The sequence below is a fragment of the Coloeus monedula genome, assembly GCF_965178545.1.
Source record: "Coloeus monedula genome assembly, chromosome: 9".
NCBI classification, from domain to species: Eukaryota; Metazoa; Chordata; class Aves; order Passeriformes; family Corvidae; genus Coloeus; species Coloeus monedula.
In genome coordinates, this window is record NC_138789.1 from 4,536,117 (window position 1) to 4,557,841 (window position 21,725).

At 46.0% G+C, this 21,725-nt stretch overlaps 1 protein-coding gene across 1 annotated transcript; it reads right to left on the bottom strand.

Moving 5' to 3' along the window:
* Positions 1–299: 299 nt before the first annotated feature.
* RNF2 (ring finger protein 2) lies at positions 300–19,926 on the bottom strand (the record flags this gene model as incomplete). Its single annotated transcript, XM_082287178.1, has 7 exons — positions 19,856–19,926; positions 5,386–5,474; positions 4,603–4,763; positions 3,236–3,451; positions 2,217–2,489; positions 836–1,007; positions 300–401 (listed from the first exon to the last, which is right to left on the bottom strand). The coding sequence occupies exons 2-7, from the start codon at positions 5,470–5,472 to the stop codon at positions 300–302; spliced, it is 1,011 nt and encodes a 336-aa protein (XP_082143304.1). The 5' UTR covers positions 5,473–5,474; positions 19,856–19,926.
* Positions 19,927–21,725: the final 1,799 nt, after the last annotated feature.

A 21,725-nucleotide genomic window follows, 5' to 3' on the forward strand; every position in this document is an offset into this window, starting at 1 on the left:
CAAAGCCATTCCAAACTGGAACACTGGATCAGGTATCATGCATTAGGAACAAAAAAGCATCTCAAACACTGGAATGCACTGGAGAAGGTCATTTAGTCTCCTAGGGAAAAACCAAAAAACCCAACCCAAAGACTAAATTAAATACAGCCCAGAATACTGTCTAGTCATATTACTGAGTATACTGAGAGTGCCTGAAGGCACCACGTGTGTTGTCCATGAAGATACTGGTGGTGCCTTATTTTAATATTAAAGAAGTCATAGCTATAAAAAGAATTAGTCCCATCCCAGTTTCCCAGCACTTATTTGTGCTCCTTGGTGGGGGCATAATACAGTTCCATGGGTTTGTTCACTTTCCAGTACTTCTCACTGACCAGCTCCAGGGAAAAGGACCCATTTAGCACCTAGAAGAGAACAGCAGAATGGGAACAAATGAGGTAAATCTGATGTGGTGCTGTAAAACAGGCTACTTTAATCAGTACTTACATGTGTTGACTTGAAGGAGTCACCAATAATGTGGCACAAGTTATAAGCTAAAAAACCCAAACATTCTCAAGTGAAGTAATATTTTTCCCTCTTCAATTTTAATTGGAATAGAATGGCATAAGCCAGGTCATGGTTGGTGCCATCACTGCGTCTTCCCCAAGTCATTTCTATGCCTCCTTTTCTACCAACCAAGCTTTTGTCAAAAAGCAACTGATCTGCTTCCAAATAACCTGGTGCCATGAATTTTACTCTGAGCCAGCTTGGGAAGAGCCCAGCTGAGTGCATTTTGAGCAGATGTGCATGCAGGGCCGTGGCTGGCCGGCTGACTGGGGCGGGGCAGGGTGGTGCTTACGGTGAACTGGCCGGCGGCGGTGGCGATGTAGATGGTGTACTGCTTCTCACTGGCCGTGTCCAGGTTCATCTGGTTGGACTCGCCTTTGCTCCGCAGCTCCTCCAGGGCCAATCTCACTGCCAGGTACTTGGACAAGTGATCAACCGTGGCATTGCCCGAGGTCTTGATGTACCTGTGACAGCAGCCACACAAATCATCAATAATGATTGAACAGCAGCTGTGGGGAAAGCTGGAAAGCCCCAAATATTAAATGTCAGCTGTGAAAAGGCCTTTAGAGACAGTTCCCAGCTGAAGCTTTGCAAGATTTGCACTCATCACAGAGAGGTGCCTCATCAGCAGAGAAAGCCAAAGAAAGACCTGAGGAAACACCACAAAACTACTCTCTGCTGTGAGCCTGTGGATACAAATATTGCTGCTAGCAAGAATTTTTATTGCTTCTTTCTAAGCCCGTGAGATACTTTTCTCTCTCATGAAGACAGTAGCAGAGTTCTGTAAACTATGAAGACCTGCAACCTTGTAGAAGTATGTTTATGGTACAGTAGAAAAGTATTTTGACAATGGATGTTTTAGGATTTTAGCCAATCACCCCCAAGGCGTGGCTGATCCTTGTCCAATTAGACTATGAAGAAAAAAGTCTATAAAAGAGTTTGTAAAATAATTAAATAGATCAATCTTGCTGCACAATTCCTGCCTGCTGGATCTCTCTCCTCTCCTCCCTATGGCTGCGGGATACAGTAATATGAGCCAAAACTTGCAATCTGTGCTTGGACTGGATTATGAACAAAAAAATGGGAGGAAAAGCTTCCAGCATGCAAATCCTGCTGACAGAAAGCTGCTCTGAAAACTGCTGACACTTATACAAGGTTTGTTTATTCCCAAAGAATCCTAGAGTTAAGTACAAAGGGGCTGATATAACACCATCATCCCACTAGTGAACTGCAATGCTAGGAAACCTTAAAAACATCTTTATTTGTGACCAAAGGCTTAAAACAGCTTATGACTATATTTTTTACAATAGTTTAGCAGTACCATCTACCTGACTTGGAACAGAAAGAAGGAAGAGTGCTTATTTGCATCTGGCTTTGGCACAGGTTGCCCAGAGAAGCTGTGGCTGCCCCTGGATCCCTGGAAGTGTCAGGGATGGCCAGGCTGGACAGGGCTTGGAGCAACCTGGGACAGTGGAAGGTGTCCCTGCCCATGGCAGGGGCTGCAACTGGATGGGTTTTAAGATCCCTTCCAACTCAAACCATCCTGTGATACAGTTAAACAGGATGCGGTATGTCTGAAGTAAATTGGTGTCTAGAAGCCCCAAGAAGTGATGGAAAACCAAAGCACCAGGAAATAGCAGCAGAATACCCGGAGATGGCCAGGGGCCACTGACCTTGTCTGCGCGCTGTCGTCATTCTCCATGAGGGTGGGGTGAGGCCTGAACACCAGCTCGATCTCACTGGCCCCATCCATCACAGGGTCTATGGCCACAGTGGTGTTGTTGTTGTCCAGCTCCAGCCCAGAGTCATCCGAGGTTTTGGTCCTCTTGTTGCTGGGCCCCGCTTCCTGGTTGCTGTGTGTGGAGGCATTGCTGCAGTGGGAGCTGTCGCCGTTGTCCTCGGCCCCGCTGCCGTTCTCAATCTGCTGTTTCTTGCCCCGCTGCAACCTGGCCACAAACAGGCAGAGATACACCCTGGCCCATCCAGAATCCACCCAGATCACAACACACCTCCTCCCCAAGTGAGGCATGTGCACACACAAGCACTGAATGTTTCAGAGAGACTTTGAGTTAAAAAAATTGCTAATATTAATTCTTTTTTAGAGAAAGATACTCATAGACAGAACTATTCATTTTTTCCTGTCGCTCAAACACCTTTTAGTTATGTTTTAAGACTATTTTAACTTCCCACAGTTCTTTTTCAGGCAATTGCAGACCATTATTTTCATTCAAACATGGGTCTACATGTGATTAGGATTATTAAATCACACCATGCTTTATCATGCAAAGTTTGGGGCCTCCCTCCCAGCTGGCTCTCTTAGGTTTAAATGCACACCTGGAATTGCACCACAGTGTAAACACCATATATTCCAGCCTGTGAATTAAGTCACAACTAAGCCCCAAGTCCTGGTATTTTGTGCGTTTATTGGCATGTAAGGGTAGCATTTTGGTACAGGATTGCTGGTGTTATGGTTTCTTATCCAAGACATGACAGCCATAATTTGGTAAAGCTACGCTGAAGTCTCTATCAGGCTGCCACAGAAGTCGCAGGCAGTGACACAGAGGTTTCTGGTAGTAGACAAAAGGTTAAAAATTGTCTTGGCAGATATGAGAGGAGAGGATTCTCAAGCTCCACAGGGCGTGGGGACAGGCAGTGTATTTTTAGCCCAAAGGCAAACGAGGTGATTATGTACCTGTTCATAGCCTGAATCTTTAATCCCTCCTCGATGCTGTGGCTCAGGGCTTGCTGGTTGTTGTGCTTGCTGATCCTCGCCAGCACCCTCTCCTGATGAGCTTCGTACTCATCCCGGCTCGGGTAAATCTTACTGATGAGAGCGTCAAAATTGGGGTCTGGCCGCAGGGATCTTTTTGAAACGAGCTTTTTGCGACACGTGGGACATTCTTTGTTGCTGGACGTGGACAAGAAGGAAGCAAACAACACGTAACTCTCCAGCAGTAACAAAACTCTGCCCTGTTGTTTCCATTCTTGGTCAAGTGCTCATTAAGACTCAGTATGTATAGTAAATCTGGAAAGGGGCTTCTCTCTCTCGACAGATCAGGTAGTTGCAGATATTTAAACAAAAATCCCAAACATATCTCTCCCTGCTGCTCTTTTATTTTAAAGCATGTTTGAGCAGACTATTTAGACTGAAGGGATCAGAAGTCCCACATTCCCTTCTTCCCTTCATTTTCTGGCTGGATTTTTACCTAGAAAAAATGGATGTCTAGTGGAAATTATACTGAGGCACAGTCTTAGGAGGAAATACCTCCTGTGAGGGTGGTGAGGGCCTAGCACAGGTCACCCAGAGAAGCTGTGACTGCCGCTGGATCCCTGAAGTGCCCAAGGCCAGGTTGGATGGGGCTTCGAGCCACCTGGGATAGTGGAAGGTGTCCCTGCCCATGGCAGGGGGTGGAATGGGATGGGCTTTAAGGTTCCTTCCAAGACAAACAATTCTGGGATTCAATGATTCCATGATTTCTAACACTCATAGTACACATAATTTGAAATGGCTGAAGGCCACATAATTTGAAATGTATTATTAGGAAAAGGAAGAATAAGTGAAATTAAACCCATTTTTGTCAGTAATGTGTATTTTTGTTTTACTGTTACTGGATCTATGAGAAGAAAAGAATACAAAAGAGAACTTCAACTCCTTGCAAGAAAGAGAATTATGAGATGATTTTTCATGAGGGAGGAATTTGATCTGTCTTCCAGAGATGGCTAAAGATGGAAAAATAATACTGGAAAGGTGTGCTGCACATTCAGAAACTCCCAGTGCACAGTGACTGCCCCACATCAACCCCCAATGACACTTCCACCTCAAGTGCAATTCCTCTTCCTTCTGGAGTGTCCAAGCCCTCTTTCCTCCACGGTGTTCATCCCTGTGTCCCCTGGCAGCATCCCTTTCTTGTCCTCTGGTAGTGTCCCATCCCTGTTCCCTGGCAGTGTCCTATCCTTGGCAGTGTCCCCTCCCTGTTCCCTGGCAGTGTCCGTCCCCCCCATCCCTTGGCAGTGTCCCCCTCGACCCCCTGGCAGCGTCCCCTGGCAGCGCTCAGGTACCCGCTCCTGAGGGCGGTGATGATGCAGTCGGCGCAGAAGCGATGCAGACACTCCTTGGTGGTCATGGTGTTCTTGAGCATGTCCAGGCAGATGGGACACATGAGCTCGCTGTGCAGGCTCCGGGGGGACACCACGATCTCCAGGCCATCTGTGATGGCTTCCTGGCAGCAAAGAAAGGAAAGGTTCTTTCATGGGATTGAGTCCCTTCCTCATGGAGACAGCATGTTTTACCCACGGAAAACACAGCAAAGAGACACGACACACACAAACACATCGAGCACACAAAACCCTAGTGCTGCCAGCCTTGCAGCACACAATTAAAACAAGGAGCTGCTGGAGAGGGTCCAGTGGAGGCCACGAAGCTGATGAGGGGTCTGGAGCATCTCTCTGACGAGGAGAGACTGCAGGAGTTGGGCCAGGTCAGTCTGGAGAAGAGAGGACTGAGAGGGGAATCTCATTAATATATATAAATCTCCAGGGGGTGTCAGAGGATGGTCCCAGACTCTGCTCAGTGGTGCCAGTGACAGGATGAGGAGCAATGGCCATAAACTAAAACACAAGTTCCACCTCAACACGAGGAAGAACTTGTGTTCCTTGGAGGGTACAGAGCCCTGGAACAGCTGCCCAGGGAGGGCCTGGAGCCTCCCTCTCTGGAGCTATCCCAAACCCCCTGAACGTGTCCCTGTGTCACCTGTTCTGGGTGACCCTGCCTGGGCAGGGAGTTGGACTGGGTGATCTCCAGAGGTCCCTCCCAAGCCCAGCAGTCCCTGGTTCTGTGATTACCTGGGGTGTTCTCTGCAGCTCGTACAGACTGAGCTCCCAGGTCTTGCTCAGAGGCTGCGTCCCGTTGGTCTGCACGGCCTGAGACATGGCTGGGGAAGGAAGGGACACGGGCTGAACACTCAGGTGTGTCTGGCTCGGGATCCTCTCCCCTCCTGAGCCGCAGCAGTGTCTGTCCAGCCAAGCAGAGGCTCCAGGGAACACCCGTCCCCCCACGTACCAGGCTCTGCTGTGTCACACACAGATAATCCCCTGCTTGTACCACTCCAGGAGAACTGGGGGAGCCGCTCAGCCATGAACACTTGGCAAAAATCAATTCAGTTGTTAAACAAAAGTGACACAGAACTGAAGGCCAGAGAACCTGGGCCACAAATGCCACCTGATGAAGAAAATATTCCTAAAACATTCACTTGCAAATGTGCACACAGGTCAAGCAGGGTCTGCTTCCTAACCAAGGGGAAGGGCAAAATAAGACAGGACACAGCAACCAAACGTGCTCACTGGAGCACACCACGAGGGCTTTTTCTTCCTGCTGAAAACACATCCTGTAAGGTTTCCATCAGAAGTTTGAATGCTACTGAAAGATAAGTGAAATCCAGTCACTGTATAATTTTAATAATAATAATAATAATAAAAACTCACACAGAGGAACTGCATTGCTGTCCCATCAAAATTTTAGTATTATTGTATGAGATGAGGCAAAATTACCACACAGAGTCACTGCAGATGTGAAAAAGTCTGGTCAAAGTGACAGAAGAAAATGGTGTTTCTGAACAGAAAATACTTTTATGCTGGGAGACAGGAGGCACTGCTTCCCATGTCTCCAAAAAGGCCTGTCTTGAGCAGGCAAACTAATCCCAGACAGTGGTATGTTTAAAAAAATAATTGTAACTATGTAAGTGGCAATACAGCAGTTGCAGACCTTTTTTCTACATGGAAGAAGTAGAAGTGCTTTTTTTTATTCCTTTTTTAAATCTGGGTTTCCGGACCCTTCAGTTCAGCAGCCAAATGCATTTTCTGTTGGCATCTACCACATACATTATAATCCATTTTCCAACTCATTAAGATCTATATGAAAAGGCCCAAACTCTCTGGAGAACAAGGTTACTCTATAAGCTTTAATTAATTGTGAAGGGAAAAGCAAGAGAAGCAGTTCAGAGTTTTAGATCTACTTTCATCCAGGCACAGAAATCAGAGTTTTCTCATTTGGTATTTTTCTTCTTTTTGAGGAAGGAGGGAAAAAATCCTGATATAAAGTAGCCACATCCACTATTATGTCTATTAAGTGGAATCACAGAATCTTGGAACAGTTTGGGTTTGAAGGGAGCTTTAAGGTCAGCTAGTTCCAACCCCCTGCCATAGGCAGGGACACTTTCCACTATCCCAGGCTGCTCCAAGCCCTGTCCAGCCTGGCCTTGGACAATCCCAGGGATGCAGGGGCAGCCACAGCTTCTCTGGGCAACCTGTGCCAGGGCCTCACCACCTTCACAGGGAACAAACTTCTTCCCAATATCCAATGCAAACCTACCCTCTGTCAGTCACTCCAGTTCCCCTCAAAGAGTGCATCTCCAACTCCAATTTTACTGTGTAAATATCGTGCCCTAAAACCACAGTTTACTCGTCATAAGAGACACGTTCCTCTGAGTGGATCAGAGAAGTCCCATGTCCAGTTAAGACCTCACCAGCCCAGTAGAGGTGAGAAGCCACCACATTGTAGCTGCAGACTGAAACACTGTGCTGTCAGGACTCCGAGTGTTTTATTTCAGTTAATCAGTGGTATGAATTTAATGATGGCATTAAGTGACACATCTCAGCAAAGAAAGGAAACACTGTTTCTCTGTGTTCTAATTTCCACTAATATTTAAGGCAATTGCAGGTGTACAGGAAGCCAAGTCCTCCAGGGTAAGGATTTTTGTATGTGTTGTTCTAACAGAAGCCAAACATCATTCTGTGTCTGCACTGGATACCACTCTTGTGTGCTTTTAAAGCTTACACATTCAGTTAACCATCATTTCAACTGCTGCAAGAAATTCATGAAGCTGCTAATCACAACCCTTCCCAAAACCTGCTGGAGCATATTTACCAAGACAGCAGAGTCCCAGAGGATCCAGGCTGTCCTAGCCAAGAGCCTCCTGCTCTCTACGCCTGAGTGAAGAGCTCACCCTGGCAGCCCCTGCATGCACAGGTAATTCCTCACCTGAACTCGTGTGCTGGCACCTGCTAACACAGAACAGCAGCTCTGGGGGCCAGGTCATCACCAAACCCATCCATCTGCGCAACAACCACATTAACACCAACATTTCTTCCTGGAAAGGGTGGTCAGGCCTTGGTGGGGCTGCTCAGGGAGGTCTGGAGTCCCCATCCCTGGAGGTGTCCAAGGAAGGCCTGGATGTGGCACTCAGTGCTCTGGGCTGGGGACATGGTGGGCATCGGGCACAGCTTGGACTTGATGATCTCAGAGGTCTCTTCCAGCCTCAGTGAGTCTGGAATTTATCCTGCAGCCACGCCTACAAGCCCGAGGCTACACTGCACAGGATACTGTACAGCTGTCATGATAAACAACTGAGCAGCTTTACTCAAAAGCCTTCTCATCTGAGATGCCAAGTGCTTCACTCTCACCCTAAGGGCTGCAGTGATAGTACTTTCAAATTTTAACAGGAAAAACGGTGGCCTTAAAGCCAGTTGAAAGCTGGAGAGATCCACACAGCCCATTCTGTCACTACCAAACACCTCTCTGCCTCTGGCAAGGGAAAGCAGGAGCAGTGGAATCGTGGTCAATTCAAAGCATGCTGGATCGACAACAAAAACAATCAAATTATGCTCCATGGAGTCTCTAATCTTCTTGATCAATAAATAAGCCTGCTTAGCTTTTCCCCATATCCCCTACAACTTCAAGATCTATATTGGTCCTGAAAAATGCATGTGAACAAGGCCTGATTTCTCTTCCCTCTGGCACTGTGGCTCTCAGATTGGGTTGTGTCTCCTCACACTGCTGAAATCTAACCCAGCAACATCCACAGCTGGCACCAGGATCAAACATCCAACTCCACAGTCAGGAGAGGCATTTTGACCCAGAATTGCACCGACCATGTAACAGCCACCAGGTACCGACCAGCAGTCACAAAACCATAACCAGTGAAACATCTTCAGATGTTCCATCAATAAATGACGTTCTCCATTTGTCTGGGGAAGTGAGGTGGGAAACACCTCTACATTGAGCTGACTCTTCAGTTTCCTTTTAGGACAGTCCACTGCTACTAGATTTGAAGCAGGCATCTGCTGAAAGAAATCCTGCATGGCTCAGATCACACTGGCTGGTTCTTTCTAGAGCTACAGAAGTAGGAAGTTTTTCACGAGCCGAAGGAAGATTATCTTCCTGTTCTTGACACTGTGTTCAGAGAGAAAAATATGAAGTGCAAAGTTTCTAGACTGAAGGTACAACAGACTTTTTACTAACTACTACTGGCAAAGGGACAGAAGATACAGAAAAAAAATGCTGAACCTCACATTTGTTCTTCAGTCTGGAAACTTATTCCAGTAAAATCTCACATTCCTAAAATCACTGGCATACTTCACTGTTCCTCTGCATCCCTTTTGGCATTGTTTTTCAAAAAAGTCTTACATGACCAGTTTCTCACGCTCATTTTCCCAGCTCACAGTACGACACAGATTTCACCTCAACAATACCCACTTTTCACCTGTTCAACATTTCACATCTTTCCCACTTTATAGCGAAGGTGGGATCTCTTCTTCACAGGTCACACGTGAGAGCACCAGGAACAATATGCAGTCAGACACCCCTGTGAGCCTCTGCTGAAAAAGATTCTAAAACACCACCTCATACTTTTACTTACACCACCGTATAACTTTATCCTTTTTATCCTATTTTTTTACCTTTATGACTTGTCGGTTCCCTCTGGATGTAAGAGGAAAGCAACCAGTCACACAAAAACAGGCTGATATCAAGGGGAGAAACCACATTCATAGAATCACAAAATAATTTGGATTGGAAGGGACCTTAAAAGCCCATCCAGTCCCACCCCTGCCATGGGCAGGGACACCTTCCACTAGCCCAGGTTGCTCCAAGCCCTGTCCAACCTGGCCTTGGACACTGCCAGGGATCCAGGGGCAGCCACAGCTTCTCTGGGCACCCTCACAGGGAACAATTTCTTCCCAATATCCCATCTGACCCTGTCTTCTGGCAGATCAAATCTCTTTCTCTCAGAGCCACCAACAAGTAGTCGTGGTTGGGATTAATCCTGTGGGCAGAGAGCCATTCTTGTCAATCATTAAAAAAACCACCTTAACCAAAATTGTATGGACCCCTGCACCCCTTCAGACTAACTCAGTCTTCAGGCACAGCAAAACCCTGAAGCACAAACTCCGTAATTACAGGGTACACACATCTGTCACTATCAAAGCCAGAGCCAATTGATAAACCAACATATTACACCTCAACAAATGTGATGAAAACCTGTTGTTATTTAAAAACTTAAGAAAGTAAGTTTTGTTTCTGAAGCACTGGAAAACAGGCAGTTATAGGAAAAAATACCAGTAGGGAACACCCTTTCTGAAAGGCCCTCAGATCTCCTGCCTGCTCACTGACTGGGGAATTTATGCTGGGATGTCCTTCTTCCAAATGTGCTTGGACAAAAAATTCCAGCAGATTAATATTGTCACACACCACATCCACTTTACAACCTCTTGCACTGAAATACACTTAATTATTTACTCCAATGTAGTCATGACTGAAGTAGGGTGGGCATTTGGATATCCCACTCCTGAAATTGCCAGTAAAAATAAAATCCAGCTGGAAGCACTTAGAGCAGGCCAGTCAGAGCTGTGGGCAGCCAATGGAGGAGCTCTGTACCAGCATTTCTCTCCTCCTGCCCTTCCCAGCTTACCTTTCACAGCTTTCTACTCTCAGATCCACCAACGAGTAACAGCTCCTTAGTATTATTGCTGAAAATTCATCAGTTCTGAAAATGTAACATTTCCTGAGCTCTAGCTCAGCACTGACCTTGACGGTGGTCACGCTTAAACCAGGGAGCAGGGGATGCCGTCAGGGATCCCTCACACCTGGATTATGCTCCAAAATGCTTTGCAGGGCCTATTTTAGCCCAGGCAAAGGCTAAAGAGCATCTGCAGCATGGTTGTATGGGCACACCTTGAGATCAGAGAAAGGCTGGAAGGGTACCAAGCAGCTGGAGAGAGAACCCACAAACCCAGCTCAGGTGTGACCATAACCAAACCAGCTCCTATTTAACTTTCTGTGATAGTTTCATGAAAAAAACACTTTTGAGGAAAAAAAATTTATTAGGTTCTTTAAAAAAAAATATTACACACATTTTTTGAGAGTATTAAAATCTTAGAAATAATTGATTTCTGTTCTAAGTTGTAAAAGGTAAATATTTAGACTTAAAACAGTAAGAGAGTTAGACCTCTATTCGATGTGCCAAGTTCAACAGCACCTTCAACCACTCCAGGTTTTTCTTCCTAAGGATTAATTCCTTTAAAAACAGGTATCACAGTGCAGCTACTTGGAAGTTTAACAGGATTAGAGCTTTAAGTTTTACTCTCTCTCACACTATAACTACTATTGGGAACAGACTGCATGTTTTCAGAATACTCAATTCAATCATTCATTTCAATTTATTCAATTAAAGCATTCTGAATTTTAAGTTTTTTTCTGTTTTTACTTACTGGCTTAGAGCTTGATTTGAAAAAAAAAAAAAAATCCACACAATCTGGAAGACACTATTTGAAGGAATTAACCTTCCCTGCAGTTCCCTGGCAGCTCAGATAGCTTTACATCCAGCTGAATCTAGGACAACTGGTACTAGACTATAATCTAGTATGTTTAGTATTCACTCTGAAGGTTTTTTCCTCTCTGGATCAAAAAACCCCCAGGAAACAGCCAAATCAGGTTCTGGCCTGGAGTTCTTTTGTTCCCTGCTCTGGAATTCCCTTCTCACTGATCCTGAAAAAGGATGTCACCACACCTGGCTGTGCCTGCACTCCCTCATTGCTGTCACCACTCCTCGAACTGTCTCTTGCTGAGTTTATACTGCACTTACTCTAATTATACCCTGATCTCCCAAAGGGAGAGGGAGGGAGGTCCTACTGAACTGGGTTTAGTTCACTCAGCCATCAGGCCTTGGCCTCCCAATCAACTTCAGTGTCACGACATCCCTTACTGGGAAGGTTTTCACTTCTATTTGCAAATTGAATTCAACATTCTATGAGCCATGCAGAAAGTCATCTTCTCTTGACACAATCACACCTGATCTAAGCTGACAATAAATCCAGCCTCAGGGACTGATGTTCAGAGTTGCAATCAAAGCACAGTGGCTCTGTAGGGCAGCTCCACATGCAAGGTTCAAGTTGTCAGCCTTGCAGACATCCAAGAGATAAGGTATGACTTGGTATCCATCAGATCATCTGTTACAGGCACGAAAACCCCATTTAAAATCTCGAGGTGCTGTGGGCTCCCACAACAAGCCAGATATAAAGCAACCATTACTTAAGGTACTAAATCCAAAATGAGAAAGTATTTCCCACAACAAAAGGTATGGACAGACAGAATAAACTGCTAAGAAGTGCTGAGCAGCAGAATCCACAGGGGAAACTAATCCTACCTGAAAGCAGAAAGCCACAGCCAAGGGGCCACCAGTAACAGGTCACTTGAGAGGGGCTGTGGGATGCCCACTCTGGGACAAAGCCACACTCGACTGGATGTGGTGGTGACCAACCTGACCAACTGGTTCTGCTTTTGCCAGGGGGTTGTATTGGATGGTCACTGGAAGTATCTTCCTATCCTACGGAGTTATCCTATGGGGTTATCTCACTATCAGAGATCTTTATCCTTAGTTTTGCTGTGTAGACAGTTACAGCCAAAAAAAGTCAACAGCAAGTGACACTAACCAGCCAATAAACCACTGCCACAACAGAGGTGAAGAAAGGTGAACATAGCCTTCTCTTGTCCACACACCTCTTACAATCCAGGTGGCCAAATATCCTGTGAGCATCCTCCTTACCCACAAAAGAAACATCAGAAGGTTTTTTGGGGACAACAGTGACCACCAGATTGTTTGAACTGTACAGAAACAGCAATGAGCTGGGCCCTCAGACACCTGGTATGTTATATATAATACCCAGCAAGTCTGCTTAAAAGTGGGAGTTTCCTCCATAAACTCATGATATAGCCACATACTTAAGAAAAAGAGCACTGAGAATAGAGCTGTAAATGCTGCAGATTAGCTGTTAGCCTGCAAAAATTCATGAGGATCAGATAGAGATTAAACATGAGTGTTATCAAGTGAACAGTTCCAGCTATTCACAGAACACCTGAAAGCACACTGGTGGGCTAATTTCAAAATTATTACCAAACACTTTATCAGTTAATACTGATGGGAATGTGAGCTCCTTTGTAAATGCCTGCTATGGTTAAAACTGAGTAGTCTGCAGCACTTCCACAGAGCCAGCGTCGCAAATATTTTGTACACATTAACTAGAAGTCTATCATGTGCAAAGCAGAATCACAGCCAATTAAAAGACTATTAAAGATGGCAAATTAATACAAAATATGAAGCTGAAACTTCACATACCAATTACATGCTTCAGAAACCGAATCTGGTAACAATTAACCAGTATTTCCACAGTGCTTTCTACCCATATGATATATCAGCTTAGAAGCAAACACACCCTCAGACTCTGTATGTGGGACAGAAACTCTGAATTAGATAAAAAATGAGGGAGAAGAGACACAGTTCATATCATCATAGAATCATGGAATCATTTGGGTTAGAAAAAACCTTAAAGCTCATCCAGTGGCAACCCCCTGCCATGGGCAGGGACATTTCCACTAGCCCAGGCTGCTCCAAGCCCCATCCAACCTGGCCTTGGACACTTCTAGGGATCCAAGGGCAGCCACAGCTTCTCTGGGCAACCAGTGACAGGGCCTCAGCACCCTCACAGGGAGCAATGCCTTCCCAGTAGCCCATCTAAACCTACTCTGCCAGCTTTAAAACCATGTGGCCCTTGCCTCTTATGGAGCATGGATCATTATCTTGTTGATCTGTGCTCTATGAGAGAAAGAAACCATCCCACCAGCCACTTCTGGGCAACAATGTGGCTGTGAAGTAAGACAAGAATCAGATTCATGTCAGGGCATGATCATGTCAGGGAACCCTGGATGCTAAGCTGGGCTTTGGTAAGCAGTGTTTAAAAGCACCTGCATCATTACAACCCTGTCCGCCAGCAATGACTTTGTATCATTCCAACTCCAGTTACAACTGAAGTGACGCCCACTGAAAATTAAACACATGATAACCACTCTGACAATTTAACAGTGTTTGCACGCGGCTCCCTGCCATGCTAGTTTCCTACTTTATTTACCGAAAGAGATGAAGAGATTAACATTCAAATGTTTTCATCAATTATATTAATATGGTCCCACTATGGCCAAGAAAACAATTTAACTACAATAAAACCAGAAAATTAATATTAAGACACAAATTTTACACTCGAGTAGGTAAACTCTCACTGAGTGTCAAGATACTGGGTGACTGGCACAATGGAGAAGTTACTGATGCAATAAAACTAGGTGTAAACACATGAGTGACAAATGTTCCCCACACTCAAGACTGTGCCAAATTCTACATTTAAAATATTGAGAAATCCAAGGTTTGTCATTCTATAAAGAGCAGTTAGCAAAGAGACACAACCTCACTGCTGCCCTAGAGCACTCCGAGCCAGGAGGAAAAGATGTATAATTAATTCAAGACCACGGACTCAAAAATGTCCCAAAGCAGCCAATAAAACTGAGGAATGTAGAGAAATCCAAGGCACTGGTGCAGTTTAACAGCTCCAACAGTTGGTGACACTAAAGATTTTTCCCAGCATGACTGTCCCTCTCAGTCACACCACAGCAGAGGTTTTCATTTGCCTGATAACTAGTCCCAAACTCCCATTTTCCCATAAACTTAACAGCATTTCTCTTCAACATTAAAAACAATCCTCCCTTGCAAACCAAGTAACACCACCTAATGCTGTGATTATGGAATGTCTGGAAGGCTGCTGGACAGATGACATCTGCCTGAGGGAGAAAATACTACTGGCATTTCTGAAACCCACGGGCTTGGAAGCACATGGTTTTTTACAGCTTCTTGGCTGTATCTATTCTCCTAAGAAAGTCTTTTGCCTTGAGATATGGAATCTTCCAGCTAACAGGCATTTACAATTCCCTGGCCCTGAGATGGATCAATCCATGGAGCTGGGCAGCATTTCCAATCTGGCTGTCAAACTGCTCCTCCTGGCCAGGAGACACTGGAGTGTGACCTCACACAAACCATCTGCTGTGCATCTGGACACCTCTGGAAGGGCTCTGTGAATCAAACGCTGACAGGAGTGTCCAAAGGGAGACAATCCTCCTGGTTTAGATGTCAAGGGCATCAGGGAAAAATAAAGTACCAAATTAAACTGTTGATCAAACTCCAGGGTGTTTTATCACAGTGTTGGAAAGAGCCATGTACTTCTGGACATGACACAAAGATGTGATTTTAGGTTGGTGCTTCTCTGTGTATTTACAGCAGGAAAGTATAGCAGCACTTAAGCACCATGAGTCCAGGTACATCCCTCCTATGGAGCTGAGGCTCAAATTTCAGTTTCTTCTAACAACGTTTGTACTCTGTGCATCAGTGGCCTTTTCACACCACCTCCCAGCTCACTCCATTCCTGTCAATAATCTTCAGTCCTCAGTGTCAGCTCCTCATTCCCAGTTCTGTATCCCACCCTCCCAGACATCTCCTCAGCTACAAAAACTGGAATACATAAAAACACCATGACATTTCCAGAGAACTATCTATATCATCAGTTGTCTCCAAGGAGTCCAGAATTCACCTGCTCAAATTCATCACACATCAAACCCAGGCTATTCCTAAATTACAAAGCTAAGGGTTTTTTTAATCTTGAAGGATTAATTAGAAAATGTTCCAGGTTTTGGTATGTACACACACAAAAGCAAACACTACCCACTATTCTAATGCATCAGGCAGTAAGATTATTTTAATCATTAAAGCTCAAATCCTGGAACCTAGCCTTTCACACTATCTATATCTCATCCAAAGTAGTATTAAAATATGTTACAACAGTAATGCCTTCTGCCAGGAGTAGAAACAAAACCCAAAACTGTTACAGGAACAGCAACTTTTCACTGTTGACGTGGGTTAATACATCAGGCAAACACTTGACCTCAAGTGTGCCAACAATTCATATAAAAAACAGCCACTACCAAGCTATAATTTAGCCCTGTGAAGCAACAATATTAAGCAGAACTCTGGGAGAGTGAGCAGAATTGTGATTTTATCTGCCACTTGTTAAATTTTATGTCAAGTTTCTCATATTATGAAGCATGCTACTGTATACTATGTGTGTGACTACCCAGGTGAGTTTCAAAAATGAAGTTCTTAATCTCCTAAATTAACCTTGGACTTCGGAATTTATAACCAGCTGTGAAGGAGAAAAGCCAAAGTTCCTTTCTAAAATTCATTTCAGTGCTATATCTGATCAGAACAAGAGGGATAAAGGACTGAAAACTTTTGGGAGCAAATAAAAGTAAAGCTTCAAACTTCAGAAAAATGGAATCTGTCACAGCAACTAAATTATACAAACAATTCATTATATGTGTTGCCTTAGGATATTTTTAATGAGATTTAATTTTTAATTTTTCCTTGCCCTGCTCTGCTGGCACATTTTTTTGAGGCAAACCACTCTCTTGCTGTGTCCGTGAAGTAACAGCTGCTGAAAGCAAGACCTGAGCATTCCGATCAATTAGGTGAAGTTTAATCATTTAAAACAGTACCTCTGTTGTGGCCTTTAAATTTGCTGTACATTTAAACAAAAATTCTATGAACATCCGTGTACAATTCAAAATCTTTTACATCTTCACAAATGCTGTGACTGGTTCTGCCACAGGTCTGTGCAGGATCCCAGGTTCCTTCCAAGACAGTCTAAAACCAAAGGTGTGTTGAAATAACCACACCAGACCCTGAACTTCAGCGCCTGAGGAGCCCTCACAGATCTGCTTCCACTTCACTGGGAAATCAACATGGGTTTATTATTTTTCATCCCACCAGCAAAAAAAACATGAAAACCTGCTCATCACCTTTTTGGACTGCTGCTTTGGTACAGCGCTAAAAGACGCTTCTAAGCAAATTTTCAGAAACATTGTAAAAGTTCAAGCCAAATACACTGAAATTCAGGTGTACTGCTCTCCTCAGGCTACCAAGATGACATCAAGCAAGCCACTTTCCCTGCTCTTCAGCCCACAGCATACCTACTGTCCATCCCATTCAGTAACAGAAATGGCAATAAACAGCAGCATTCTATTGCATTTATATTCTAGGAGAAATTCTGAGATGTCAGGCCAGCAAATATGCCTGGGTGTCCAGCTTTTCCAGAGCTATGTTAGAGTGCCACAAGGATTTCTCCCCCTCTTGGCAGTGAAGCCACAACCAACAGCAATATAATTTTCTTGATGAGAACAAAAAGACAGCTTGGGTATTAATAAACAGAAAATAAACTCCCCCACAACACTTGAGAGACAAAAAGACTCAAGCCATTTTATGTCTGATTGACTTAATAGCTGCAATAAATATAAAAAAGCAAAACTGTGAATTTGGCAAGCAGGCAGCTCTCACCTAAAGCTGGGCAACAGCAAAGAACAACTTGTGTTTCAAGGACTCCCTCACAAGTAAGACTGTCCATTTTGTAAATAGTACTACAGGAGCAACACTTAACACAGTTTAACTCAAAAATTACACAAAACAGTTCAACGTTATTCCCAAGAGGTGAAGAGTAAAGAATGAATAGGTTTTAATTAGCTAGCAGAACACTACTGCTAACTCCCCACTGTCTGCAAGAGAGCTCCAGGATCCAGAAGTGGGGGGAAAGCAGACAGGGGCAATTCCTAAAATATTTCTCCACCACAACAAGTCTAAACAGCTCCACAATATCGAATGCTGCTCATTCCTCCAAACATTAAGAATTTAAGGTCAGCTTCGAAGGCCAGTTATTTGCATCAACAGAAAACCAAGCAGAAGCAAGCTGAGGCTCAACAGCACCTCTTCTCCAGTCTCTTTACTCTCTGCATCATTATTAAACTGCTGACCTATTCAGAAAAAAATAGGTAAAAAGTATTTAGGGAAAAAAAAAGTGGAAGGAATTCCTTTACTCCCATGTTTCTTTCATGCATGTTCCTAGAGCTGGTGATTCAGTAAGAGGAGATCCAATGCGCCTTCTAAGAAAAATACAACTGAGCAGTCACAGACTGAAGTCTCACTTTTAAAGCTCCTTTCCCTCCCCCCATTATATTCTTTTTGTAAGCAAGGGAAAGAGTTAAAAGAAAGATGAAGAAATTCCCTTAGCCCAGCATTTATTTCACATATAAAACTGATGGCTTTCCTGTAGCCTGTATTTCTATTCAGTGATAGCAGAGCATTGAAAATTACAGAATTCTGCTCCAATCACCCAAGATGCCCAACCAAGTCTTTATACTCAACCCATTACTATGCATCACTCTTAAAACACAAAGCATCACTGACCAAGGGAGACCCATTTTACTTTGCTGGCACCTGCGTATTATTTCACCTCTAAGACATGACAGGCAGTGCTTTTCTTGGCAGCTGCAGCAAGGCTGGTGCTTCAAAGCTTTGAAGCCAAAGGTCAACAATTTTAGCCACTGAAGATGTGAAAAAGTACCTTCAATGCAAAGTCTGTGCCCCTCTATTACCACAAAGTTGAATGCAGACAATAATAAGGCAGTTATTAAACACTGTGAGTGACAATTCACTGGGGCAGTGAGGTTTAAAGATGCTGTTGATTTGTCTGTCATTGCTGAAAGACACTGTAACAGAGTCACAACCAGCCACAAACTTGTACCTGACACTGCAGCTTGTGTTGTCCAGTGAAAATTCCTCCCATCTCCAGACAACTGATAAAGTTAATCCTTCCGACAAATACATTTTTATAAGCAAAATATACTGCTTATCCATATCCGCTGCTGTCACAGCCAGCGCCTCTGTCTTTGCTGACAGCTGAATGTCAGCTCTGAGCTTGACATGATATATAAGAAAGGCAAATTATCTCATTACACAAGTTTTTAATGGAAACACAGATGAATACAAATCAGAGCACCTCTGCAGGGAACTCCTATGACAAATTGAGTCTTTGTTACTAAATGAATGACACTCGATTAAAGAATTCTCCCTGAGCAAAAATAATTTCACCCGCACACCAGTCACATTTTTTCAAACGCAAGCAGTTCCCTTTAATCCTTATAAGCCCATGTGCAGTGCACAGTTATCACACAGAGCTACAACCACTTCCAAAGAGGGCTGGATTATGAATTATCATACTGGAAATCATCTTTCTCCACTAGCTGCCCTCTGGATTTCTGTGGAATTAGGCGCTTGATCCAATTATTTTCCACAGAAGACAGTCTGAAAATCAAACAGCTTACAAAAATCCTGAGAAGAATATTGCTCCGTGCTCGTTTCATATACAGACGGTGCCATAGGGTTGGTGCAAGGAAGGCAACTGATCCAGAAGAGCTACTGCAGAGTGTAAAACTTGGCAAGAAACAGGTGCTCAATTCGTACGGGAAGCAGAGGGAGCGATGCGGAGGGAGGAAGCACATCCTCAGCTCCCGGCACAGCGTCCTTCTGCACCTGCTGCCCTGTGGAAAGCGACATTTTCCCAGGAGCAGCCGGATGGCTCCCAGCCCCAGTTCGCGAGCATCACGCCCCGCCAGCACCGCTCGGCACGGGCTCCGGGATAGACAAAAGACCGGGAACGCCGAGCTATAAATCACACACAGGACCGTATTGTGCAGAGGGGCGATCCGCAGAGCCAGCGAGAGCAGCTCGGGGCCGTGTCCGTGAGCTGTCCCTTGCCGGGGATGGCAGTGGCGGTGCCGCGCTCGCCGGGCTGGTGCTGCGGTACTGCGACTGCGATAGAGCCATGCGTGCTACCTCTGCCTGCAGCTCCCAGGCGTGCAGCTGCACAAATGCACTGACATACAGATCCGTACGTGCATATATAGGGAGATAGCTGCGCAGATATAGGAATGTGTACACAGATGCATACGCCGGCTGCTCCGGGCTCGGCAGCCCCACGCCGGCCCTGGGGGCGGCTCTGTGCCCCGCGGCCCTGCAGCACGGCCGGGCTGGGGGCAGCCGGGGCTCCGGGCTGCCATGGGGCCGCTGGGCACAGCTCCTACCGGACACCCCGGCCCCCACCCCGCCGGAACAGCCCGGCAGCCGTCCCGCCACCTCCCCGCCCGGGGTCAGCCCCGCTCGAGCACCGCGCACAGGCACCCGCGGCTCGGCTCAGCTCAGCTCGGCACCCACCCCGGCCCCAGCCCCACAGGGAGGGAGAGCCCCGGCAGCACCGCCCGCCCCGGCCCCGCGCTCACCGCCCGCCGGTGCCGCCTCCGTCCGTGGCCGGCGGTGCCGCCGCAGCCCCCGCAGCACAATATGGCGAGCGGCGGCTCCGCAATGGAGCTCGGGAAATAGAGGGGAGTTACATATTCATGGCCGGGGCTGGGCAGGGGGAGCGCGGACGGGGTCGCCGCGCCCGGGCCGCCCCGCGCCCTCCTCCGCCTCCTGCACGGCCCGGGCGCGGCGGCCGCTGGGGCCGCTCGCTGCTTTCTCCGCCCTGCCCACACCTCCGGCCCCGCCGCCGCCAGCGCTCCACATCCCCTTTCCTTTGCCGTTCCCGGGATGCGGCACCGCGCCTTGCGGGGCTCGCTCCGCACCACGGCCCCTCTCCATTGACCGCCCTTCCCGGGCGGGGGCGGCTGAGCTGCGCCAGGCAAGGTTGAGGTCGCACATCAGGAGGAATTCCTTCCCGAAAAGGGTAATTAGGCATTGGAATGAGCTGCCGGAGCTATTTAAGGAAAGGCTGGCTGTGGTCCGATGGCCTGGTTGACAGGGTGGTGTTGGGCATAGGTTGGCCTCGATGATGCCAGAGGTGTTTTTCAGCCCCAGTGACTCTGTGGTTCCCGCAGCGAGCCCCGCAGCTCGGGGCCGGAGGGCGGGTGAGTGGCGGTGCCCTGGCCGGAGCGGGGCCGGCCCGAGCAGCCCCCGCTGCCCCTGGCCAGGTGAGCCTGCGGGCTGCAGGAACTGGGTTATTGCTGCTTCGTTCCCCCCTCTGCGGGCAGGAGCGGATCCGCCACCGCACAGCCCCGTAGGATGAATGCGTGGCATCGGGCCGGCCCCTGCTGGGCTCTGCTCCCTGAACTCCAGGGCTCTTGGACAGCGCTCCAGAGGGACGTGCCCGGAGTCCGAAGGCTGTGGGAAGCAGCTGAACCCGGGCAGGCAGGGCAGCGTGGCACCGAGCCCAGCGCCATCCCCACACCCCTCAGACAAGGGACGAAGCTGAAGCTAGACTTGTGGTGTTTCTGTTTACGGTACAAAAATACACATTTAGGTGTTCTCCAGCATCTCCAGCCCGCTCTGCAGTCCTGACGTGAAATAAACGTTTGTCTTCCCGTGTCTGCGTTTTAACGTTTGGTAAATGAACATTGTTTTTATGAGCTTTGGGTCTTGAGAGGTGCCTTTACTGGTCTTGGCATCAACTGTTTTATAGCGATAGCAAGGCAGTGCACTTAGTGTAATTAAATCTGGTGTGAGTAAAAAGTGAACAGAGATCAGATGTGAGTCTGAATTAATACTTCAGTCTTTAATCATGCAGCAACATAATTATGATTATTTGAAATGGAGTATTTAAGGCAATTCAGTATGAAGTATTGTAAGTTTTCCTAGAGTGTTATAGTTAGTGTCTTCATAATTAGAATATTTTAAAAGTCCTGGTTTGGACTTTCACCTCTCCTTGCAAAACTTCACGTATTTTTGAGACATTCTAGCCTAAGTCAGGTTATTCCTAGGTAACTATTTTTATGGAGTAGCTTTCACTCCCTCACACTCCTTATGACGTATACTGCAGCCTATACAATTGATCCTTACAAGACGTTGATAAGTTAGTCAGGGATAACGTCTCTGTTTTCTAAGTGTGATCAAATGGCTCAGATAAATCTCGGAGTCAGCGTGGACAGGATTTAACAGTCCTTATCTTGTTCTTGATTGGGTTTCTTAAAGAATTATTTTTCTGAAGTGGGTTGTGTTGAGCTCTTTCAGTGTTAAAATTCAAAGCTGGTACAGAATGGAATAAGAGATTCTGATACATTCCTCTCTTTAGAATGACACTAGTCATAACTAATGACTGAAATTTTCCTGAAGTTTCATCAGTGCCAAGGAAAGGAAGATGTTGTCTGTCAAGTTATT